Consider the following 24,789-nt stretch of genomic DNA (forward strand, 5'->3'; position numbering starts at 1 on the left):
TATCATTGATAAACCCATCGGCTTGGGTGTGAACACGTACATCACAGGATGGGTTGTAAACTGGCTATGTGACACGGCCCATGCGGTCATAGTTGCTGGCAGCATGTCGGACCTACTGCCTGTCGCAGGCGGTGTCCCACGGGGCTCTTCCCTGGGTCCACTCCTCTTATACATCTACATTTCCACAATACAGGCACACACAGGGGTGTTATGGGCGACATTGTTTGTAGATGACTGCGAAACGGGTGCCATAGTGGGACAGACATCTGACACGGATATCCTTCAAAGGGGCCTCCCAGATATGCATATCTGCTGTCAGGGACATGGCCTACAGCTAAATGCAAGGTAATGCAACATCATACCTGTCGAGGAGTACTAGGTCACCCCTGTCCAGCATATGGGTGGCAGTCCACTGAGCGCAGGGGTGATTACCAGGGATCAGGGGACAGAGGTTGTTGGTCACCATTCATTCAACACACACGTTGCTATCATGGTTCATTGGGACTTCTACATTGCCCACCTGTTTGTGCAGGGATTCACATCTACATCAGGGTAGGTCATTGTCTCCTTGTACTCATTACGTGTTACACCTATGATTGACTACATTGCCCCATTCGGAGGGTATCTGACTCAACACCTACAGCAGCTGGGAAGGCCTCATAGGTTAATTGTCATACAGATGCAGGGTGACATGGATTTGTGTAATGCTGCCCCACTTGTAGGACCCCTGCCCCATTCAGTGACATACCTGTTGTTTAGTGTTGACCTGTGCCTGACATACGAGGCCATGTCAACCCATATGTCATGTCTACGCTTCACCTGCTGTATCTGCATCCCTCAGAACCACAAGGGCAGGTGACATGAACCTTGTCACGGTCATTAATGGGATGTGTTGGAGTGACACATATGTCACCCGGACACTCACAATGCTGTGGATCTACATCGCAGTACATGTGAGACAGAGATCCTTCTTAGCCTTGTTCGGGGGTATGTTGTCCATTGGATGGGGAATTGCACATATAGGCCAGGGATTACATCATTATCACTGCTTGACAGCGGTATAGCAATATCATACGTATTTTATCTCCAGCACACAAGGTTGGCGAAGTAATCCTAACTATGGTGTAGGGTTATGGCTGAACCTGGGTCGATGGCCTACCCTGTACCTATGGACGTATGAACCTATATTCATAGTTTGTCCCATTTACACTTGTCTATCCCCTATCCTCTTTCTCAAGTGTATATGTCTGTGGCACATGATTGTCCTCTGTATTACTTGCAGGTATGCTGTCTACAGTGCACATACGTCACAGTTGATGACAGTGTATCTGTGTCCCTAACACTGTGATACTGAGGACTACCACACATCCTTCACAACATTACATGCATATGTCCATTCTATTCTTCTTTGGCCTATGGGGGGGGTGTTAAGGCAACAATTACACAAGTCCCTGTTTGTGCATGCTTCATGTTGGTGTTTGACCAGCCTCCGTTGCAGTCGTGTGTTGGACGGTAGTGTTTCTGTGTGTTTGGCATGTGTTTTTATTGCCCGTACATCTGTGGGAGGTGTGGTTGGCACATGTTCCTCTTTGCAGGGACACCCATCCTGGGGTTTGTGTCATGCATCTGCACTTGGCACGTGCCATATGTCCTGTACTATTCCCACAGTCGTGTATGCCTTCATGCACTACTACTGCGTGTTACTGGCTGTTTGTATGTGGTACACATGGTGATTGTGGTGGTTGGCTTGACCTATTCCCATGCTAGAACATACACATCTGTCAATTACGTTGTTTAAATCACACTGTAACACTCATTCGTCTTTTCAAAATGACAGTCAATAACACAGGAAGCTCAGATTAACAACGTTTTACTACTGTGCACCAGGAGGCAAATAACTATGCAATACAAGTTTAGAGTTTTGTCTTACTCTATACAAGTAACAGCTGTATGAGTATTGTGTTAACAATCATCTTTTGCACACCTTAATGATGTGGTCAGTCACAGGGCATTGACATCACTATAGTCCACAATATTGTATTCCTACAACAGTGCTCAGGTAATGCTTATTAAATGTTTTCCCATGAGAATAACACAGCCTTGCAAGGCACCTGGTCAATTACAGTGTCCTTCTGTAATTGTAGCTGTTTCAAGGACCCTGGACTGTTCCAATACAATAGTCAGTTCACTTCTTAATACGTTCCTTTGTCTCTCTGGTAAGGAGTTGAACTCTTATCTTCGATAGAGCTCACAAGGCCATCCTCCTCAGGGGAAGGGGAGATGTTATGCATGTACATACATTTATTTTTCTGTAACCCAGCAGATAATTAATGCTGAGAGACATAAGCCTGCTGTACTGGTTACTGCCAGGATCAGGGTTCGATCACACTACAGCTAAGCTTCACCAATTACATGCATGATCATTTCTACTGCCATATTATACGGTACAATTCAATGCATGATATAGTATTTTGCTTCTAAACTGGCACTTCATATGTGTTTCTATATATATTTTTCTAACAACATCCATCCGGCCATATGCATGTTGTTCCGTCCTTTACCTTGACCGTGTGTATTTGGCCGTCCGGCAACGCTACTCTCCACATGTGATGTCCCACCTTCCCCTTCTGTGCCTGTGGCACCCTGTTAGGACGTCCTGTTTGGTAGGCACATGTTCCGCTATATGTGTTTGACTTCTCTGCATAGCTAATCATCGATGCGGTGGTTCAACAACCCGACTTGTCCACATGTGTACAGTTATGTGCACCGTGGCATGTGCAAACCTATATGGTTTGGATGGGTACATACCACATGCGGGATGTACACATTCTGCAAACACATTCACATGCAGCCATTTCCATATCTGTACCTGAGGTGGGTTGGTGACATGTGGGGTACATATTTGCCCGCGTGGCACTGCCTAACACAATACTTCCTACCACATTTCAGGTATGCCCATTGTGTGTAGGTGTGTAGCTGCACAAGGATGCTAGCTGGTTTGGGTGCACAGGCGTACATGGGTGGGACTTACATGCTACAATGGGGCTATTGTATATTACATCTGCATGCATGGGTTCTGCTTCTGCATATTACACTTAGACATACGCCGTCCTGTGTATGCGACAAACACGTTGCTGGGTGTGGGACATGTTGCTATGCACATGTTTGCCTCTGTTTAAAGTCTCTTGGTTCCTTCCTGTTGTTATGTCGACACAGCTACCCGGCTCTGCACTCTCACTACTGCTTGTGTCCATTATGGTTAACACCTTTTCCAATGCCCATAGTGGGACATCTTTTGTGGAAACATCGGATTTTGCAGGACAACACATACCCACAGCAAGTGGAGTTGACAGAACTTCACTTGTTTGCCATAATATACGCTTATTCTGTTAGCATTTGGGTTCCTTATTCAGTTTCTTATGCCATGTATGTGTTTCATATACAAAATATATGTTTTATGCTACTATTACAGGTATATTGCGGGAATAGTTTTGGCAGGTAATCTCAGGTCATTTGCCAGTTTTTCGATTTTTGGCGGAACACACCTGTCCAATGAGGGACTGTCCATAGCAAAGTGAGACAGCTGGTAACCCTGGTGAACATGCCCATGTCGCTACTGGGGTTGCCACCTTTTCCAGTGGCCAGGGTGGGACATTTTTGGGACTCACATCAGATTTTACAGGCCGACACATACCCACGTTCACTATGTAGCATCGAACTTCACTTGTTTGCCTAAATAAAAGCTTATTGTTGTAGCAGTTTGGTTGCTTATTCTGTTTCTTGTGACATTTAGGTATTTCAGTTACGGAAATAACCATTTCATGCAACCATTACATTAAATACGGGATATCATTTTGTCCTACAATCTTAGCACATTTGCCGTTTGTAATATTTTTAATCGGGACACAACTGCCCATAGAGGGACTGCCCCTCGCAAAGTGGGACAGGTGGTAACCTTGGTTGCTACTCCTATGTCGGGACGGCGCGCTGGCATGCTGCGGTACACCTTCTCTGGGTATGCACACTCACAGTACATTGCGGGACGGACACGGTATTACGCGTATCCTTTGTTCCTTGGATAGGTACACTTTGGGCTGCGTGGGTTTTATTTGCTTCCCTGTTTAGTTGGGACGGGTACTTTGTTGCATACTCTGCGTGCATTTCATTCTGCATGGGCCATGGCTGGTGCCATTTCTATTCTAGGCGGACTATGGCAGTCAGCACTTTAGGTTGCTCTTCGCCTGCCGGCTTAACCACGCCTCCAGACGCATCCTACTTGGGCTCGCTCACGTACCCTACGCACGTGTCTGTGGTTGCGGCGCGCACTCATTACTATGCATATGGTGCTACTACGCCGGCTATTCACTGCACCGCCGGCGCAGGCCTTACGCCGGCCCTGCACCGAGCTTCATGAATCCCGGGGTTTATCTTTTATTAATTGAGCTGCACAGTAATACCTCCTATTTTCTTCTATTATATTGCATTAATCTCTATGAGCAGTCCTAATTACTGTGTTCATTTGTTTTATCAAACTTCTAACTTTTGGGGTTTTATTGATTTCTGTAGTTTGTTTCTTTCATTGATCTTAATATGTTTGTCCTTCTCTATTAAATCTAGCAACTCTTCTCTTAGATCATTTTCTTCTAAACTGAGGGCACATTCTTTGTTCTCCTTTTCCTGCAGAGATTCTATAAAAAGTTCCAAAGCATCTTCCTGTGCCACATTCTCTACAGTTTCATCCTGTGTCATCCATTACTCTTTCATATGGGAACTCACTGGCCTATCATTCTAAAACATTGTCTGTGTCAGAGTTCCCGCAGTTTCTTCTTCCTTCCCTTGCTGTGCAACTCCAAATTAATGTTTGTGCTGGTTTCCTATGGAAAGCTCCAATGTATCTTCATATGGCAACTGATCAGATGTTTCCCACTCTACTGGTTTCTCCTTAATTTGGGGATCCATTGCTCTATCATGCTGTGATGCTATCAGAGTTAGATTTTCTACACCAAAGCCTTCACTTCGCAGGTAATCCAATACCTCAGTTTCTTTTTCTTTAAATTCATTACTAATCCTCTTTTCTGCTTTTCCTCATTTTCTTATTTTTTTGTATTGTAAAATTTTCCATGTCTGAATGCCTTTGCCTGTATTTGTCTTTAAATATATTTGGTGCTGCTCTTTTTGTACTGATTAGTTTTGCTTTCTCCTTTGCATAAATATTCTACCATATTAAATCTCTTTATTTCCCATGTCCACATTTCTCCTTCAGATGTCTCCTGCTCCTCCTGTTTCTTCTTACTTGAAGGACTCATTGTTCCATCATGCTGTGATATAACCTGTGTTAGACTTTCTACACTAAAGCCTTCACTTTGCAGGTATTCCATAACTTCAACTTCTAGATTTTAACTTCTACTTTACTAATATCCTGTCCTACATGATTCCCTGTTTTTGAGCTTATATTTTGTATTATGAAATTTTCCATTTCTGGATGCCTTTGCCTGTATAACTCTTTGAATATCTTTGGGGCTGTTTTTTTTTTTGTATTGATTCATTTGGCTTTCTCATTTGCATAAATATTGCACCATATCCAATTTTGCTTTATTTCCCATGTCCGTATTTCTGTTTTATACCTTTTAAAAGTCTCTAGATTTTCTTCTGTATATTTTTGCACTTCCTCAGTCACTTCCTTTTCCAAAAAGCCCAAGATTTCTTGGTCAATATTTTAACTTCTACTTTATTAATATCCTGTCCTACATTCCCTCTTTTTGAGCTTATATTTTGTATTGTGAAATTTTCCATTTCTGGATGCCTTTACCTGTATTTCTCTTTGGATATCTTTGGGGCTGCCTTTTTTGTATTGATTAATTTGGCTTTCTCATTTGCATAAATATTGCACCATATCAGATATTGCTTTCTTTCCCATGTTCGTATTTCTGTTTTATACCTTTTAAAAGTCTTTACATTTTCTTCTGTATATTTTTGCACTTCCTCAGTCACTTCTTTTTCCAAAAAGCCCAAGATTTCTTGGTCTATATAATGTTTTTCATAAATCTGTTATATTAATAACCACATTTCTTTTTATTTGAAGCGTCTGATGTTTTTTCTTGTGGAAATATTTAAGCAATAACCCACGCCTGGGTGTGGGTAATGCTGGATTTACCCACGGTTGGTGTGGTTTGGTCATGAGGGTGAAGCCCGAGTGGCCAAACAAAGACAACCGTGGGTAAATCCAGCATTACCCACACCCAGAAGTCGGTTATTGCTATTATACAATGACATTATTTAAGAAAAAAAATACTTACTTTTCTTAAATAATGGCATTGTATAATGCCTCCGTGCTGCCCTTTCACAGCTGTCTGCTATTCTGCGGCAGTTCTGATGTACTGCACATGCGTATGCTTACCAGTACATCAGAGCTGTGGGTGTAAGCATTGGAGAAAGCAAGATCTCTGTTGCTTTTTACAAAGTGTCTTGCTATGTTAAAGAAGTTTAACATAGTGAGACAGCTTTAAAAAAAGCAACTGAAAATTTCCGTTGCTTTTTATAAAGCTGTCTCGCTATGTTAAACCCATTTAACATAGCGAGACAGCTTTAAAAAAAGCAACGGAGAAAGGAAGATCTCCGTTACTTTCTTTAAAGCTGTCTCACTATGTTAAACTGCTTTAACATAGTGAGGCAGTTTCTAAAAAGCAATGGAGATCTTGCGTTCTCCGTTGCTGTAAAAAAAAAAAAAAGACTTATACTAATGGAAAAAGTCTGGGCGACTGGACCCTTTTCCATTAGTATAAGTCTGATTTACAATGTGCATGCTGACCAATCAGCGTGCACGTTTTGGAATATTAATGGGGGGGTCATTGTATAATTTTCTTTCTTCTAATTTCTTTCTTAATCTTTTTGTATATCTTCTGTCAGGAAATTCTCGGCTTCTTGCATAATAGCAACAATACATATTTTTTTCTTATCTTCAGTAGTCCACTCTATCATCTTTATAGCTCTTTTTGGTTTATCAGTTTCTATAATGAGGGACCATCCTCCTCCTGGGCCTGGCCTAGCCCCATTGTAAGAATGTTTCCATAGTTTGAGGATTCTACACTGTATTTTTTTCCCGTCCAGGTACCAGTGCTCCTATGAGGATTGAGCACTTTTTTATCCTGGATCTTGTGCACCTAGGTATCTTTTTTTATTTTCTAATCTACTTCTGTCCATGATATATTCTATATAAAATGCAGTCCATATATCAGTGTCATCTTGGTGATATTTTGTGAAAAACAGGGTCTACCTTATGAAGATACTCACCAACACTTAAGGATGAATTCAATTCCAGCAATACTACTCTCCTTTGCTTGTTGACTTATCATCTCTCTATTCTCTATATCCTTAATTTGGGGATCCATTGCTCTATCATGCTGTATTGTTATTAGAGTTATTCTGTGATGGTGGTCATGTGACTTAAGGAGTCTAGAAGCATGTAACATGCTCACCACTATGTGCATTCACATGTGCAACAATGCTCCATTATGAGAACATCTAAAAGCCATAATAAGGGCTTCACAACAAATAGTCAGAAAAAGGGAAAAGCAAGCAGAAAAATACACAGAAGGGCAAGGGGAAGAGGAGAGTAGGGACAGATGCCCATTTTTTCTCCAAAAAGGGTAGTGGAGAAGGTAGTTAAGGGGATGCAAGGGAAGAAAATAAAGTATAGGAATGGTAGTAGAAGCATACATATGCAAACACTAAGACCAACAATGGAGGTGTTTACACAAAAGGAAAGACCAAAAAGGAGAGATACATACAGACAGAGGTAGGATAGTTGGTGATGGGAAAGACTGGACTACAGACTGGACAGGGAATTGAAACACAAGGAAAGTGAATTCCATGATGAATGACAGAGTGGGGTACCAGCAGACATTATCACTGCTCAGTGCTGCACCCAACCAGCTGTAAGTCACCTCTGTAACTGCCCTCTTTGCTGGGTTCAGTTACAGATGGCCTGATGGGCAGGTCCCAAGCAGCTTTGTAACTCTACCAGGAGCACAAGAACACACTCTAGGAAGCCAGTGTGGGTGTCAAGCAGCTGTTAGTCCTCCAATGTTGTCACCAAATCCGCCTACTCCTGCCAAGTTACATAATATGACCTTGGTTAGTGTCAGTGGCACAGAAGGCTATGGGTTCTATTCTCACACCAGGGAGATGGATTTCTGACACTGCTGTATATGTATCGGGGATGGGGTGTTGTGTTGTAGTGCAGTGTGTATTATCCTTTGGATTAGAAGTTAAACTAAAGCTCCATTTGCCTGAGTTGGTGGTAGCTCAGGTGGATGTAAAAAGATACAACAGCACCTATCAAAAAGAGTAGAAGAAGTTCCACAATGCCCTGGGTAAATTCCCCTAGTAGTATAAATAACACCTTGGGTCTCCCATGAAAAGAGGCTACTAGCCTGGTGGGGCTAACCAGTCAACAAAGGATAAACAAGTAAAATTAAATTAAATTAAAGTCAAAAAAGGGAAAAGCAAGCAGATAGAAGGGTCATCTCCCACTGGATGAACTATGTCACTCTGCAGAGATGCTTGCCTGGAGACAGGTGAAGAACCAGCTGGAGATGGTGAGGAGGAGTACAATAGAAGTTATACATTTGTAGTTCCTGTGTAGACAATACACTCGAAAGACCAAAGCATACTATTGAAGGCAGTGTGCCACAGAGATCAAATGCCGTGGCTTATGCAGTCCCCCTGTGTGTATGCAGGGAGAATAGTGCATGCAGTGCAACAAGTGACTGCAACGGCCATGGAAAGTAGCAGCAGCAACAACAGCAAGCATAGTAGAGCAAAACACAAACCACCAGGCCAGTTATCCAAGATGTATTTCAGTAAAATCTCTACAGCTTCAGCTCACAGCCTTCAAGGAATAAAACAGTACATAAAAAATGGCACTCTATATATATATATATATATATATATATATATATATATATATATATATATATATATGCACACACACACACACACACACACACACACACACACACACACACACACACGCACGCACACACACACACACGCACGCACGCACGCACACACACACACACACACACACACACACACACACACACACATATATATTTATTAAATCACACCATCATTATTCAATTAAAACTAATTCCATAATTTAAAAAAGGTAAACAGTAGGCAGACACCTCCACTACACTGTTGTATGGCAAAGGGAGATGCAAGGAGGTAGAAGACATGGCCTACCAAATAGAGGCCTATGTGCAGCACTCCACTGGGACATAGTCATAGATGCCAAAACTGTGGACTAAGCAGGGCCCAGATACAATGGTTGGTAAGTCATATAGTTTGACATAAGCTAGCAACCACTACACAACAAAGTACATTGCTATGAGGCATGCCGTAGTATGCCAAGTAGAACTGGCACTGATAGAGGGCTTGAAGGGGACAGTGTATGCAAGCTGCCATGAAGACAAACCAATGTGCTCTGTATGGATGGCAATGGGCATAGCAATGCAGGGTTACAAACCCCTTGATGAGATGTAAAGTATGACAAAAGGTATACTAGAGGGACAACCAGTGGCAGGTCAGAGTACCCTGACAACACTGGCACTAGATAATACAGGGGGGGTGACAGAGAACCTAAATGTACAGGCTATATGTGTCAGGAGGCATGTAAAAATGGTGGGAGGGGTTTTCCACTACTGGCAACACCATAACAATACACAGTTTCATGGGTATCAAAAAAAAAAAAAAAAAATATATATATATATATATATACACATATATAAAGAGAAAGACTTTATATGTATCTGCAAAATGTTAGCATATCATCTTCAATCTCTTCCACAGCTGAAAAATTCATTTAACAGAAAAAGGAACATTTTCATGAATCAAATGTCATGCATTCAGCTGTGGAGTTAAAACTAAAACCTGGCACAAGGACTTGCTATAGAATTTTGGAGCACTTTCCCTAATGTCTTCTTCCTATTGGCGAAGCAAGTCAATGTGATACCTCTTCAGGTTTCTGTAGTGATGCCTAAATTGCTCACCAGTGTGGATTATGCCTATGGCATCACTCATTGTCCTCATAAGAGGCTTCCAGCAGGATTTCCTGGTGATCTCAGTGCTTGAAATAAAGATTTTAGACTCCTTCATAAAACCATCTGAGAGCCCTGCCACAACCAGCATTCTTAGAAGCCCTCACCACTTTATAAATCACAGTTCTTAGGAAAATGGTAGCCCATTTACATTGATGCAGTTTACAGGCATCACATGATGTGTCCCAGTGGGCAGCAAAGTAGCATGACAGTGTGTGATGCTGCCATATAGTGGTACATAAATAAATGGTGTGTCAGGATGATGTTTTGGGTGCACATGATACAATTACCTAATTATATATAGCCTGTAGAAGTCATATCCCATTCCACAATGGCTCTATAGCACCTCTGGGGACACAATATAGTTTAACATACCAACATCATCCTCACAGGAGTTACTCACTTGTCCAGACATACACGTTTGGCAGTCATATATGGGTGCTTACAGACAAAAACAAACCTCACTGCACATTCTCAGTCTGGAACATATTCCGTACAGTGTGCTTTTCAGAGACAGTTAATTGTAATTGGCTTATTAGCATAATTGCCATGCTGTAAGCCTTGAAGTGTGTGATAACTACAACTGTGGACATTGTAATGCTCATCAAGCTATAGAAATTCACTAATGACAAAGAAAAGTAATCAGAGACTACAGAGTACACGTCCACAGGCTGCACAGTCCTGCAGCTGCCATGTTAAGTATCCAGGGGACACTGATATGTGAGGAGTATGTGTCAGTATTACTGATGTGTTTCTGTTGTTGTTGCAATTGTAGTCGGGTTGTTTAACATATGACTGCTGAGAGGGGGTAGGTTTTGTTATTCAGCTTCACAGTCTATTTCCACAGTGCTTTACTAATTATAACATGAGGTATTATTGATAGAGGCAGGGAACACAGACCATATATGGGGATGGGGGACAGACATCTTAAATATGCCTGTCTGTTGTGGGAACTGTGAAGATAGGTGAAGGCTGCTAACCTAGCCAGATAATATTCTGTAGATAATTCTGTCATTTGTAAATATTAATGTAAGCCACAGGCTTGTTCTCTTAAATGTGAAAAGACTGCATTAAATATTGAACTGCAAAAATGTAACAACAGTGCACTCTGCTGTAAGAAAGCTAATTAAAGCATTTTATGACTGTCTTTGATGTCAACATTCACAGCTGATATGTCTAGAGGAAGGCATCCTGCCTATTGTTTTAAGACCAGAGTTAATGGCTAGAATTTGCATGTATAAATGTCCTTTATTGCTCTGGTTTCTGACCAGGTGTAAAGAACGTAAATGTAGTTTCTGTTATCCTGGGAAGATCAGAGAAGTGTGAAGAATGATGTCATGTGAAGCAGCCCTGTGTTATCAATTTAAAGAGAGAAAATCAGAGAGCTCTGAGCATTTTGTCTTGAAAACATCCAACAGCGCCAGCACTGCTTTGTTCTATATGTAAGTTATTTAGAATTGTGTTTTCTCTTAGATATAGCTAGGAAATAGGAAGATTAGACTAGTTTGTTTTTCTGTGATGTCATAACTTTTGCTGCTGTATTATTTTTAAAGTATTTCTCTGTGATCTCTGAACTCTTGACTAGCACTGTGTAGTAAGAAGTATTGTCTTGTGTTTTTATTATTTATTATTAAATATGTTTAAACCTTTCACCTGTGGCTGTTTTATGTAGAGTACATTGCATGTATATAGTGATACTGTACCAAGTCACTCTAATAAATGTTGACTATTCAGTCACACTTACCATTTGGATAATAATATTGCACAGTAATAATTGGACACCCTTTTAAGGGAATTTGAGTAGCTGATAAATATTAGCTGGGTGGTGGCAGTGATTTCTACCGTATAGTCTGGGTAAAATGGGCACAGCTGGAGAACCTGTGCCAGCCTTCCCCAGGAGTCTGTGTTGTATAAACTCTTATCTCAAAGTGTGAGTGTGTGTGTGTGTGTGTGTGTGTGTGTTTGTGTGTGTGTCAGCTTCTTGGGCAGGGACACAAAGTACTGATTGGACAGAGAGAGTGCTGGAGGTTTTAGCTTGCCCACTAGGCTGAGATCTGGACCCTATAGCTGTGTCAGTGGGGAGTCTTATTGGAGACCTGGAGAGAAAGGGAGAAACCAGCCCCAGACTGACTGTGATCTCTGTGTGCTCTTAAGGGAAATTGTACTTTACTGTGTATCTATTTATTATCCTTCCCCTATATGGACGCCCATCACTGGTGTTAGTGTTGAGGATTGAAGCTCCTTGATTGCTGGGCCAGTGCATGGGCGTCATAGGGACCTCTACAGGACATCTTGCATTTTTCTTCAACAACATGTGAAAAATATTTTTAAAATTCTTGGGTACATAGATGTTTTCCGGGATGCTGTGCAACAGTTAAACAGTGTGGAATGCTGTGAAGACATGGCCTAAGGAATAGAAACACACCGCTCATGGTAAGGGGCATTGTAGAAAGGGGCTGCTTCTATGATGTAATCTGAGATTCAGAGACACATTAACTACAGTAAGGAAAGACCTCATTATTGGCTAATCTGCATGTCTCCAAATTGCTGTTAACTACCGCAAGTACAGTTCAGCATTTTCCTTTGGTGGTTAATATTCATGACCCATGCATCAAGCTGTCACAGTCACCCTCCCTCATTCACTCTCCTGCACACATATGCGCACAGTAAAATGCATACACATGAACAGTGACACACACACACACACACACACACACACACACACACACACACACACACACACACACACACACACACACACACGCTTACTCACACATATGCTTCATATCACATACCTATGCCTGAGTTAAAGAAAACCTCCAATGTCACCTTTCTTTCCTACCCCTGATGATTGCATTCAGTTATTAATGCCAGACATTAGAGTTTCAGATGTCATTTCCTTCAGTAAAGGCATGCTAAAGCAAAATGTTTCACTTGTTAGGAGTAGTTTATTAAGTCTGGCAGAGGATCTTTTACAGTCTATTGACCTTTCTTATCAGGTGGTTTCTGGTAGGATAAAAAGGGATTCCTCTTTTCCTGAATAGATTCAAGAAGTTAAATCAGGAGAGGAATGTGAACAGATACAGACTTTTTCCCATCAGAATTTGATTCAAACTCCTTGGACAGAATGTTACTGAATCTCCCTACTAATGATTTTTTTTCTCTTAGACTATTTCTAAAATGTGTAAGTGTATTCAGTGGGAGAACACTGAGGGTTTTCAGTCCCCCCAAAATACTATCAGAAATGCTACAGAAGGAATTTTCAGAAGTTTCACCCATTTCCCCATTTCTGTCAACTATGGAAGACATGTGATTCACTGCCTGCAATTTTCCTGATACTCGGCCTGCTATCCCTAAAACAGGAAAATAGAATGTATAAAAGTTTCTCAGTCTTTTATGTTTTTATGCACTCTTCCCAAACATGACCCAACAGCTATAGTTTTAGTTAATCCAGCTGCTGCCAAACATTTTAACTCTAAACCTTCCTCTTCTGAAAAGGATGGCAAAACAAGTTTTAAGTTTAGAAGAAAAGTGTTTGCTTCTGCAACTTTAATTTTTAGAATTTTGAATTGCCATGCTCTTATTTTAAAGTCTATTCTGACTAATTGTGAAAATATAAGGAATGGTTTATCTGCATTTCCTTCCTGTGAGGAAAAATCTGCTTCATCTGGTTTGGTTTCTTTTATTTTTCAGGTCACTACTCATTTACATTTTGTTTATAATTATAGATACTACATCTAGTGAGATTGCCACTGGTACTGTGTTGAGGGGGGTTGCATGGCTTCATTCTCAGAAGCTCCTAGAGAATGTAAAAATAAGCTTTTAAATTTACCTTTGCATAGAGATGTTTCCCACTGCAGCAAAGGTTATCAAAAATGTAATGACAGGGTTAAGCTGGTAAAGGGAATCTCTCAGAATTTTTATCCCTCCTTTTCTAAATTTTCCAATGTTTTTTTTTTTTTTTTTGCTGCCTAGTCCAACTGTGCCAGGAAGAAAAACAAACAATCTCAGCAATATGCTGGAAAAAGCAGTGGTAAGGAGGTACCCTAAAAGAAAGCAGGAACCTCCATGAGCAGTCAGATAAGTCAGAATTTCTATGCAATGGGCTTTGTCCTCCCTCCCACCCTGGCAGTCTCTTATTCCTTCCAGAAAGTCTGAATCCCCATTTCTCTCTTTTGCAACAGGCTGTGGACTGTTTCAACAGGGGTTCAGATGGCAGTGGAAGTGATCCCTCCTGTACAGAGAATTATTCCACCTCCCCAGACCAAACCCCACACATGCTTTGTCAGGAGGGGGCTAAATATTTAAATAGTTGCTCATTCCCAGTGGGGAAGAGGTTTTCATTAAAGAATGTTTCTGATGCCAAAGAAAGAAAATGTGTGGAGATCAGTTATGGACCTTTTATATTATACCTGTTTATAATAGTGCCCAAGTTCAAGATCACAACACAGTCTCTTACCCCTTCTTCCCCATTTGAGATTTTTTGGTAAGCTTAGATTTACAAGATGATTATCATCACAGTCCTATTCATTAAGGTTTCAGATGTTTCTTAAGGATATATATGTCTGAATCACATTATCCATTCCCTGCCTTACCCTTTGACCCATCCACTGCCATAAAAGTGTTCACAAAGTGTCTAGATCCAGTTATATCACATTGCAGGCTCCACTTTTTTTCCATATTTAGATGATTTACACATCTACAGACTCTTTTTCAAAGTATCAGGAATCTCTCTTTTTGGTGAGACATCTACTATGGAGGCTGGGAATCCAAGAGAACCTCAGTACAAAAAGCTTTTCTTCCACAGGGAATAAAATAGATCCATATTTAGATCTATTCCAGGGATTTTCCTCAGATTAGTCTGGTGTTGCACATACAGCCAGTATGGACTGGAGGTGGGGTCCCCTTAGGTGGCAAGGGAGGGAATACCTCAGGATTCTGAGCCCCATGGCATCTATGATTCTCATGATACCTCTGACTAGACACCACACGAGAAAGATGTAGTGGTATCTGAAGTCTGTTTCATACTTGTCAACTTCTTACCTCTTAGACCAAGAAATCTGGATTAAACCATAAATAATGGGGAGAACAAAGTCCTCAAATAGAGACATTTTTAAATATTTCTCTTACAAATTTAGAAAGTTGAAAGAATAACAGGTTTTGCATTAGCACATATTTTCTGAAAAGTATGAAGTGTGAAACTCAAATGTCTGCTATTAATGAATTTTGATTTGCCAATAGTTTAACAGAAAAAACACAATTTTATGAGAAACATACGAAAAATATGAAGCATAAATCAGGACATTCTGTGAAAATCTGGGCAATTGAGAGAGCAACACCCATTATCCTTTCAGATTCCATTTCCAGGATATGTGAAAAGACAAATCACTTGGTGGAGAAATCACATACCCAATCCAGGTCAATACCTCTCCACTTCTTCTCCAAAACAGTCAGTCCCCACAGACACCTTGGATTTTCCTTGGGGATTAGTGTTAAGGGGGAAAAAAGTACAAGGTATCTGGAATAACAAAGACAAACACAAACACATAAATCTGAAAGAGATGCTTGCCCTTATCAAGGCACTCAACTTTCTAAATCACCTTTGGTCCCCAGGACCACTTCAGGTTGTTATGGACACTACCACAGTGATGTGGTACATAAACAAGCAAAGAAGAACCAGATCTTACCCTTTATGCAGAATAGCCATGTTATCACAGGATATAGCTTTACAGCAAAATCTCACTCTACTTCCTACATTCTATCAGAGTAAAATGGTGTGGCAGACAAGCTGGGCAGGACAAATGCAGACCCTCATGAATGAAAACTGGCTCAAGGGTTTTCCAAGATCCGTTCCATCTATGGGGAGTTCCTCAAGTATGCCTTTTTGCATTCTCAATAAAAAATCAGCTGGCAAAATTCTGCTCCAAGACTCTAAGATGCCTTTTTCTTTCCTTGGATATGAATATTCCTATATGCTTTTCCACACTTTCCACAGACATTCAAGGCAACTCTGTAAATTCAGAAGGAATCCCCCAAAATCACTGTGGTGATTTCCTCCTGGTCCAGGAGCCAGCGGTTCTCCCTTCTTTTGACATTGGCCAGGGCCAATTACCAGAATTTTCCTCACAGACTAGATCTAGTCACACAAGAACAGGGACAAAAAAGGTAAATGGGAACACATTTTTTGGGAGGAGTGTAATGACTTGGCAGACTTTAGAAATTCCCTGCAGACTACTCTATCAGAAATACTGGGTGAGCAGATTAGTGTAACTAAGGAAATTATTTTTTGAGCTGTAATACAGAATCAGAATTGCCTAGGCATAGTAAAGCCTTGCTAAGTTTAATTCTGGTGGCTGCCAAAAACAAAACAATTACTAGAAAATGGAAATCAAAGTCTAAACCAACTGCACTAGAAGTAGTGAATATAGTAACAGAGATAAAATAACTTGAAGTGGGACCTTTAGAAAAGGGTAGGAGCAAATTACATACAAGAAATAGGAATTGTGGGAAGAATACAAGCAGAATAATGTTTTGAAGCAGGAATGAAGAAAGGAGCAAATGAATGAGCTATGTAATGTTTGACTGACAATGACTGTATAGATTATAAGTGATGTATAACGCTTGCAAATGAAAATATGTCAATATGGTTTGTGTTCAGTTATATAAATGTATGATTGCCTATGTAATAAGTGATAATTTAATAAAGATATTTCTTGTTTAAAAAGGGGAACAGGAGCATTTTATACATCCCAATCCCCAAACAACTTTAACTGACTGCCTATATGATAGGGTCTTAATACCTTTAGTCACCTGCTTACTGAGGATGTACTGGAGGCACTAACATGGGCAAGAATGTCTGCTGCTGGAAAATCATATATTAGCAAATTGAAAGTAATTTCTAGTTGGTGCCAAAAACATAACCAGAACCTGTTCAGTGTAGTGTTTCTCCTTTTTACAATATTTTGTGAGATGCTTTCCTATCGCCTATCTTACTCCTCTATCAAGGTTCATTTGTCTGCCATTTCAGCATGTCTGCCCATGGATCAGCATTCCCATGATAAAATGCTTTTGAAAGGAGTTTTGCATAACAGACCTCTAAGAAAGCCAGTGTCCCCTCCTTGGGACATTCATTTTGTGTTACAGAAACTAATACTTTTTCCATTTGAATCCACTCATCTGGCTGACGTGAGGTTGCTAACATGGAAAACAGTTTTACTGCTTGCTCTGACTTCTCCAAGAAGAGTATCTGAGTTGTAAGCTCTCATGGTGGGCCAACCTTATTTCATTTTTTTCAGGACAGGGTTATCCTGAGAATGGGTCTATATTATAACAACGAATGATCAGATGGGCGAACGCTGTTATATCGATGCCTAAACCTCGAAAATCCAAAATAGCGAACAACCAGAACAGCGATTTTTTCCCCCAGAGGAAAAAATCACTGTTCCCAAAAAAAAAATTAAAAAAAAAAAACACTAAACAATGTTGGGGGGGGGGTTGCCCCCCACACCCCTTACTTAAATATACCAACTCCAAGATTGCACTACAGTGGAGAAAATGCACACCTCAGCAGGACAGCCCATCAGTTTCTTTTCCTGGGAAAAAAAAAATCGCTGTTTCGGCCATTCGCTATTTTGCTGGATCGACATTTAGTGTTCAAACTAACAGCATTCGATTATCTGATTGTTTGCTGTTATAAAGTAGATCCCCTGAGAACTAATCCTTCTTTTATGCTTAATATGGTATCCAGATTTACTTACAGCCAAAATATCCATCTGCCTGTGTTCTTTCCTGAACCCAAAAATGGGGAAGAAAGGATACTTCATACCTTGGATATCCACAGACAGTTCAGGTACTATCTTGACATTATGAAATATTTCAGAACTTCCAATCAGTTATTAATTTCTGATGAAGGTACGGAGCAGGGGCAGCCTGTGTCAAAGCAAATTATTTCCAAATGGATATCCTGGGCTATTACCTTTTGTTATTCCCACTGCAACACAACTATTCCAGGCAGGGTCAAACCATATTTTTGCCAGGGCCTTGGCTTCACTTATGGCTTTTTCAAAATGGTTGGACTGTAGAAATTACTTAAGAAGCAGCAACTTGGTCCCCTGTGAATACGTTTGCTAAGCACTATAATCTAGATTCTTCTGCAGATGTAGGACAGGCTTTGCTAGGACCATTCTGTGGGGGGTTCCTGAACCCTTAACTTTTCACCTCCCAGTTGTTTTAAGCTGTTGTAGTCTACTTATATAGCTAAGGCTACTGCAGCAGTGATCAATGTGAAGAACACAGTACAGATGTGTAAATAAAGTTACCACAGCAGCAGTAGATGCATGAATGATCACTGCTGCAGTAGTTGCTCCATCCCTCCAGTCCTCATGTTTTTTATTATGTGTTTTATGTCATTGCGTGGCATTTTTTTTTTTTTTTTGTTATGGCTAGTAATGTCTTCTCAGGGATCAGCCTCCCTCTCTCAATTAGCATGAAAACTCTAAAGGTCTTGGTGCCCAAACCTGTCTTTTTAGCCAGCTCAGGTCAAGCTAATGGTATGGGTGCATGGAAGGTGCCCTGAAGGTTTGCAGGATATAACACATACAGTTTCAGCTAGTGTAGCAGGGATCATTTGAACATCTACTATTATAATAAGTTTACCTACACAACTGTACTTTCTACATCCCAAAATGTTTACATGTAAATTTGCATTCTATTTCAATATCATTTTCTACAGTTAAAGTACTAGTTGGACTGAAAACTCATTATGCAGATATAAGTAGCAAACTATATGACATTGCCTGTGTGTGTGTGTGTGTGTGTGTGTGTGTGTGTGTGTGTGTGTGTGTGTGTGTGTGTGTGTGTGTGTTTCTTTTAATCAAACTCAGAAACCAGCATTCATTGTCGCTAGGACATAGAGGAGGCAGAAGCATGGGCTGTGGTTTTAGTCCTTTACTGACTATAGTGCTGACATCTCACTATATACTTTTTATTCTGAATTTGAAAATTACTGAACTGCCTTCACTATATCCACTTTCACAATATGAAATATACACTAGGCTATCTGGACTATGGCCAGAAACAGACTGACACCATAAGTCCATGCCATATAGCAACTACAATTGTTGATCACCACTACAATTTTTAAGTGTTGCTATACCTAAATACTACACAGAAGCCAGCAGCTAATGTTGCCTGTTAAAACTTCTGAACTCTTTTCATTTACTCATTTGGGTTTTTAGCACACAGTCTTTGTGAATGGTATACTCCAAGGTCATGCATTCAGGTGAACGTACATGTTCTGTTCACACTTGGAATGGGGTGATGAGAGACTGTAGTTTCATTTATTATTTTAATATGAAATTTATGTCGAATTATCTTAATGCAATGACAGCTGGGCATATATGCAACAAGTCAACACATATCATGTATGTGCATCTTTTATCACAGTTAACAGTAAAAGAAAAAAGTAAAAATGTCCTTTTAAGGTCACTACATGCCCCTTTGGACCTCCAACCCCCAAGTCTTCAGCATCTTCCTGCACCTCTGTATAAACATTTCCCCTTAAAACTCAGAAACAAAAGAACTACTGCTAGAAATACACAATCAAAACAAACTTACATCTTTCCCTGTTCCATTCCTGCACATTAAAGTAAACCAAATATTCACGTTTCACCAACAACTCAATATGCAGTTGCACAACTAGGTCTGCATATGACTCATCACAAAAAACATGTATGCCCACCACATCCTACAACATGCAGCTCTGCCCCCATCCTCCTTTAATTAAATATATATGGATATAGATATAGATATATCTCCATAGTCACACAACCATATACTATCTCCATAGTCACACAACCATGACTACAGAGTAATCAGTGGCAAAATCAACCATTGCAGGTTCAATTACAGCAAACCTTGACAAAAAATAACATTCAGCTAAAGGGTAACACCATGAAAATGGGTCAAGTAAAGGAAGATTTTACATTCACATAATTTAAATATATAAATTACACACACACCCACACACACACACACACACACACACACACACACACACACACACACACACACACACACACACACACACACACACAAGATGTGAGAGCAAGGTGTAGATGTATAGACAGATAGATAGATAGATAGATAGATAGATAGATAGATAGATAGATAGATAGATAGATAAATAGATAGATAGATAGATAGATAGATAGATAGATAGATAGATAGATAGATAGATAGATAGTTTAAGATTCATTTGTACACGAGGACATTCTCAAAGTAGAGTAGACTCTTGGCTCTTGTAAGGGACAACTCCCCTAGTAAAAAGATGGGGATACTATTTTGATTGAAGTAAAAATTTAGCTTATTGAAAATGGCTTGTTACATTAGCAAAATGCACAAAAATACCTGTGACTGAACATCAACTTGTGTATTAGATAACAGCTACACAAGCTGATGTCCTGTCAGGAATACCCGATAGGACAAAATCATCCTCCTCAAGGAAGAGCAAACCTGTCTGGTGGACATCTGCAATAAATAAACTCTATAATAAAAGGAAAAAAAATTGCTGTCCAAGTCCAAGAAGGAGCAGGTGCCTAATTGGAAGCAATCTCTCCTTGGCCTGAACAAGCAAATAAGAGCACTAGTGAAATTCTCCAAAGCAGACTTTTAGTCCAAACTGGCCACATCTACTAAAGACAATCATAAGACCTTCTTCACATGTCTGCAGTCTCAAAGGAAGCACTCAGATTTGCTCAGAACTGGTGGACAAGGACACCACATACACAAATGCTGTAGATGTAGCCAACCTGCTGACAGACAGGTTCAGTGAAAACTTCACCCCTCTGTCCCCCCCACCAGTAAATCAGGACATTCCCAGCATCAGCCCCCACCCCTTATCTCTAGGGGCAAGTCACCACTGCCCTATCAATGGCAAAAAATACAGCCTGCATGGGGCCCGATAACATTCCCTGTTGCATCCTACATGAACTCAAGCAGGAACTTGCAGCACCATTAGGCACCCTGTTCAACCAAACCCTAAGTACTGGCTTCATCCCAGCCAAGTGGAGGACAGCCACTGTCATCCCTTTTCACAAAGGTGGAGCATCCACCGATCCAGGAAATTATAGACCTATCAGCCTAACTAGACTGATCTGCAAGGCCATGGATCAGATTATCATGCATCTCATTAACAAGGACATTGGCAACCTTCAAACACTCAGTCCTACACAGTTTGGTTTCATCAAGGGTAGGTCATGCCTGTGAAATTTGGTTGACTTCTTTGAGACAGTCACAAAAACCGTGAAAGAGGGGAAGATGGTGCACACCTCGTACCTTGACCTGGGCAAAGCCTTCAATACTATTGCCCACTTGGGTATAATAGATAAACTCTTTCAACTAGGCATCAATCCATATGTTACCAGATGTGTAGCAAACTGGCTCACTGATAGAACCCACCTAGTCAAAATAGGTGAAGCCACCTCAAGCAGTAGACCCGTAACAAGCGGTATACCCCAGGGATCGGTCTTGGGGGCTCTGTTGTTTGGGATATACTTTTCTGAGGTGCAGGCCAAAACCAGTGGGTTATGGCTGACCAAGTTTGCAGATGACTGCAAGCTGGGTGTTGTCATCAATTCCCCTAGTGATGTGGGCATCCTCCAAGAGGGTCTCATTCAAACAAATGACTGGTGCCAGAAACATGGCCTCAAATTGAAAGCCAAAATATGCATCATCATCCCCATTGGGATGCAGCTATGATCACATTTAAGTTATGTAATATATATATATATATATATATATATATATATATATATATATATATATATGTTTGTCTTTTATGTATAGTTTTCTTGTTCTTTAAATCTGAATACTTATATAATAGATTAATTGGAATGTAGTTCTGATTGGTTGGCTGTGTCTTTTGAATGTAATTTAAACTTGTATTGTGTAAGCTGTATCATTACACACCGAGGAAGGGTTGTAAAAACCAGAAAGCTTTGTGTTTTTTAAGGATTAAAGTGTTTTAGTTCATCTCCTTTATGTTGTTGGCATGGTGTTTGTTGTTTTCTTCCCTTATAAGACTATTATTGAGTATAAGTCCCCTTTCAGCATGTACCTCACAAAGCGCATGCAGCAGCTGGAGAGACCACAGAGGTTGCTCACCAGGAGAATCCAGGGCATCAAACATCTACCCTACACAGATAGGCTAAAAGCCCTGTCCCTCTACTCAGTCTCCTATAGACTCCTCAGAGGTGACCTCTGTTTGGCATACAAAGCAATCTCAGACCCTGCCCTGATGGGACTGTTGCATATCCGCAAGTCCAGCTCCACTCGAGTAACCCACATGCGCGACCTTAACCTGGTCTGTGACATCAATAGGACTTGCTGGCAGGACAGATTTGTATCCCAGAGACTCCACATTCTATGGAATAGACTCCCTCTCCACATCAAGCAGAGTACCTCATTAACCCTTTTTAAGCACAACCTGGATAAATGGAGCAGAAAATATACCACTGGGATTCTACCTGTGTCCCTGCTGGATAGGGGCATCGGGTGCTGACTTGTCTGAACAAGGGCTAAATTCTTGGCTAGACTTATAAGGGTCTCAGGGCCAATAGCCTAGTAAGTTCCTATAACTTCCTATGATCCTATCATCCTATGAGAGATGTACTAGAAAGCTTTCAGGAGTTAGATCAAATGCCATTTTTATGAAAACAAGTTCTGCAGCAAACCACATGAGGTACCTTTAAATGCATAACTAGCTAGAAGCATTGCTATATGTTTCTTTTTCAGAGTGTGGATAACCTTTTTAGTATTCCATATTTGTTACTGAAACTACATCCATACTTACAAACTGAAGTCCATAGAAGCTGTTGGTGACCAATCCCTGACTTGTCACATTTTACAGTGCTAAAGCTTGTCACTAATCATGACACTGCAAGGTAAGTGCCAAAGCAAGCTAGTCCTGGAGCTAGATTTGTATTACTCTCTGCTGATCGTAAACCAACAACCAGTCATATGCGTTCTGAATTTATTAATTCACTACAGATGAATAGTACATTATGTGAAAATTACATGTTGTTGTTTCTTTCAGCTTTTCCAGGTTAGGAGTCACCACAGCGGAACTCCGGTCCGCTAATGATTGGCAGTAGATTTTTACATACCGAGTTGCCAGCCCTGACGCACAAACTTCAATGAAGGTACGCCCATTCACGCATGTCTCCACACAGAAGACGCTTTAGCTGAGAATCAAACAGGACGTCTTACTGTGAGGCGACAACGCTACCGCAGCACCACCACCGCAGCTATTATGTGAAAATTACATGATACAGAATATTCAGAAAATCTATTTTATCTGACCAAATCCCCATTGGCAAACAAGCCTCATTTCCAGATCACAAAATCTATCCAGTTTTGCAACATGCTGCGGTTGTTCTGATACTTGACAAGGCCTGCTAGTGTATCCAATATCTATCATACTGTTAATTATTAAAAATGTGTGATGTAAGTCATTTTCACACATTTTATAAAATGCTTTTGTACAAGGTGTACTGTTAGGAATAAAAGTGTTAGCATGTCTTAACTGTGTGTCGTAATTCATTTCATTATTTTTAAACATATTCTTTAAATCAAGGTTACAGACAAATAATCTGAGTTCAGATGTAACATAGTGATTGTTTTATAATTAAATTTTAGAACAATAATTACAATTGTTTTAAGAATGATGTAATTGTTTCTATGTCACGTGAGGGTTTTATTTTATGTCATGTGATTGAACATTTGATTATAATTGGCTGGCTTTTATTATATAAATGAAGAATAGTTAAGTTGTTTTAATTAACACTGAAGAAGAGTCGGATTGAGTTGAAATCTTTGTTGTTGAATAAAGAACAAGACTGTTAGACTTTGTTTTTTTTTTGTCAGGTAACTGAAGTTTAGTTATTAATGATCTTTCTTTTCACAGATGCTGACGGAGATATAACGGCAAGGTAAATATCATTTTGTCTGTTATTTGTATTCATTTGTGTGTGTTCTGTTTTTATGATTTTTTTCAGCCATGAAAGATGCTATTATGATAAGCAATGAATAAACTGTAATAAATACAAGAAACAAAATCTGCCATATTAAAGTGGTTTGAATGGTTAAAATGTGCTCTCTATATATTAGGTAAATATGCTGAAGACCATTGTTATGTTATTGATAGTAATGTCTTCTTTGTTCATGATTCCTTTACTCCAGCAAACCAAGTGGGCATGATGTGAAACTTGTATCTGTGAAGAGAACCTCAAGGGATTTTGGTATGTATCTCGACAAATACCTTTGACAGTAAGTAGAAATTCAGTGTATATGGGCAAATAATGATAATGATTTAGTCATGGCAGGTTTGGGGTAAGTTTTTAATAGTCTGACTGTGCCTTTGTCAAAATTCATATAGTCTTTATTTTAGACATTGTCTGAAGATATTTTATTGGATAAAATGCAGTTGAATAACCTTGGCTATAAGCTGCTCCCAAGAAATGAGATGACCAGCTAAAGAGAAACAGTGAAACAGATTGTACGCCTTGGTGTTCTAATAGGAGAAAGCAGTGTGCTGAATATTCACCCAAGTGGTCTGGTCTTTGACAAAGCAGAAAAGCAGAGAGAGGAAGCTAACACATACACAATAGGTGTTGACTTATACCTTAAGGTT

The 24,789-nt window shown here is 40.1% G+C and overlaps 1 protein-coding gene across 7 annotated transcripts in view; it reads left to right on the plus strand.

The window, feature by feature from the left end:
• Nucleotides 1-24,789, plus strand: part of LOC122793286 (A-agglutinin anchorage subunit-like) — a 1,003,124-nt gene that overhangs the window by 876,069 nt on the left and 102,266 nt on the right. For all 7 annotated transcript variants that reach the window (XM_044061154.1, XM_044061150.1, XM_044061151.1 and 4 more), the window contains 2 exons: nucleotides 24,064-24,088; nucleotides 24,339-24,397. In XM_044061154.1, the coding sequence (XP_043917089.1) occupies nucleotides 24,064-24,088; nucleotides 24,339-24,397 (84 nt within the window). The remainder of the gene's footprint in view (nucleotides 1-24,063; nucleotides 24,089-24,338; nucleotides 24,398-24,789) is intronic.

The sequence above is a fragment of the Protopterus annectens genome, chromosome 2.part0, assembly GCF_019279795.1.
Source record: "Protopterus annectens isolate FY-2018-M chromosome 2.part0, PAN1.0, whole genome shotgun sequence".
Lineage (NCBI taxonomy): Eukaryota > Metazoa > Chordata > Ceratodontiformes > Protopteridae > Protopterus > Protopterus annectens.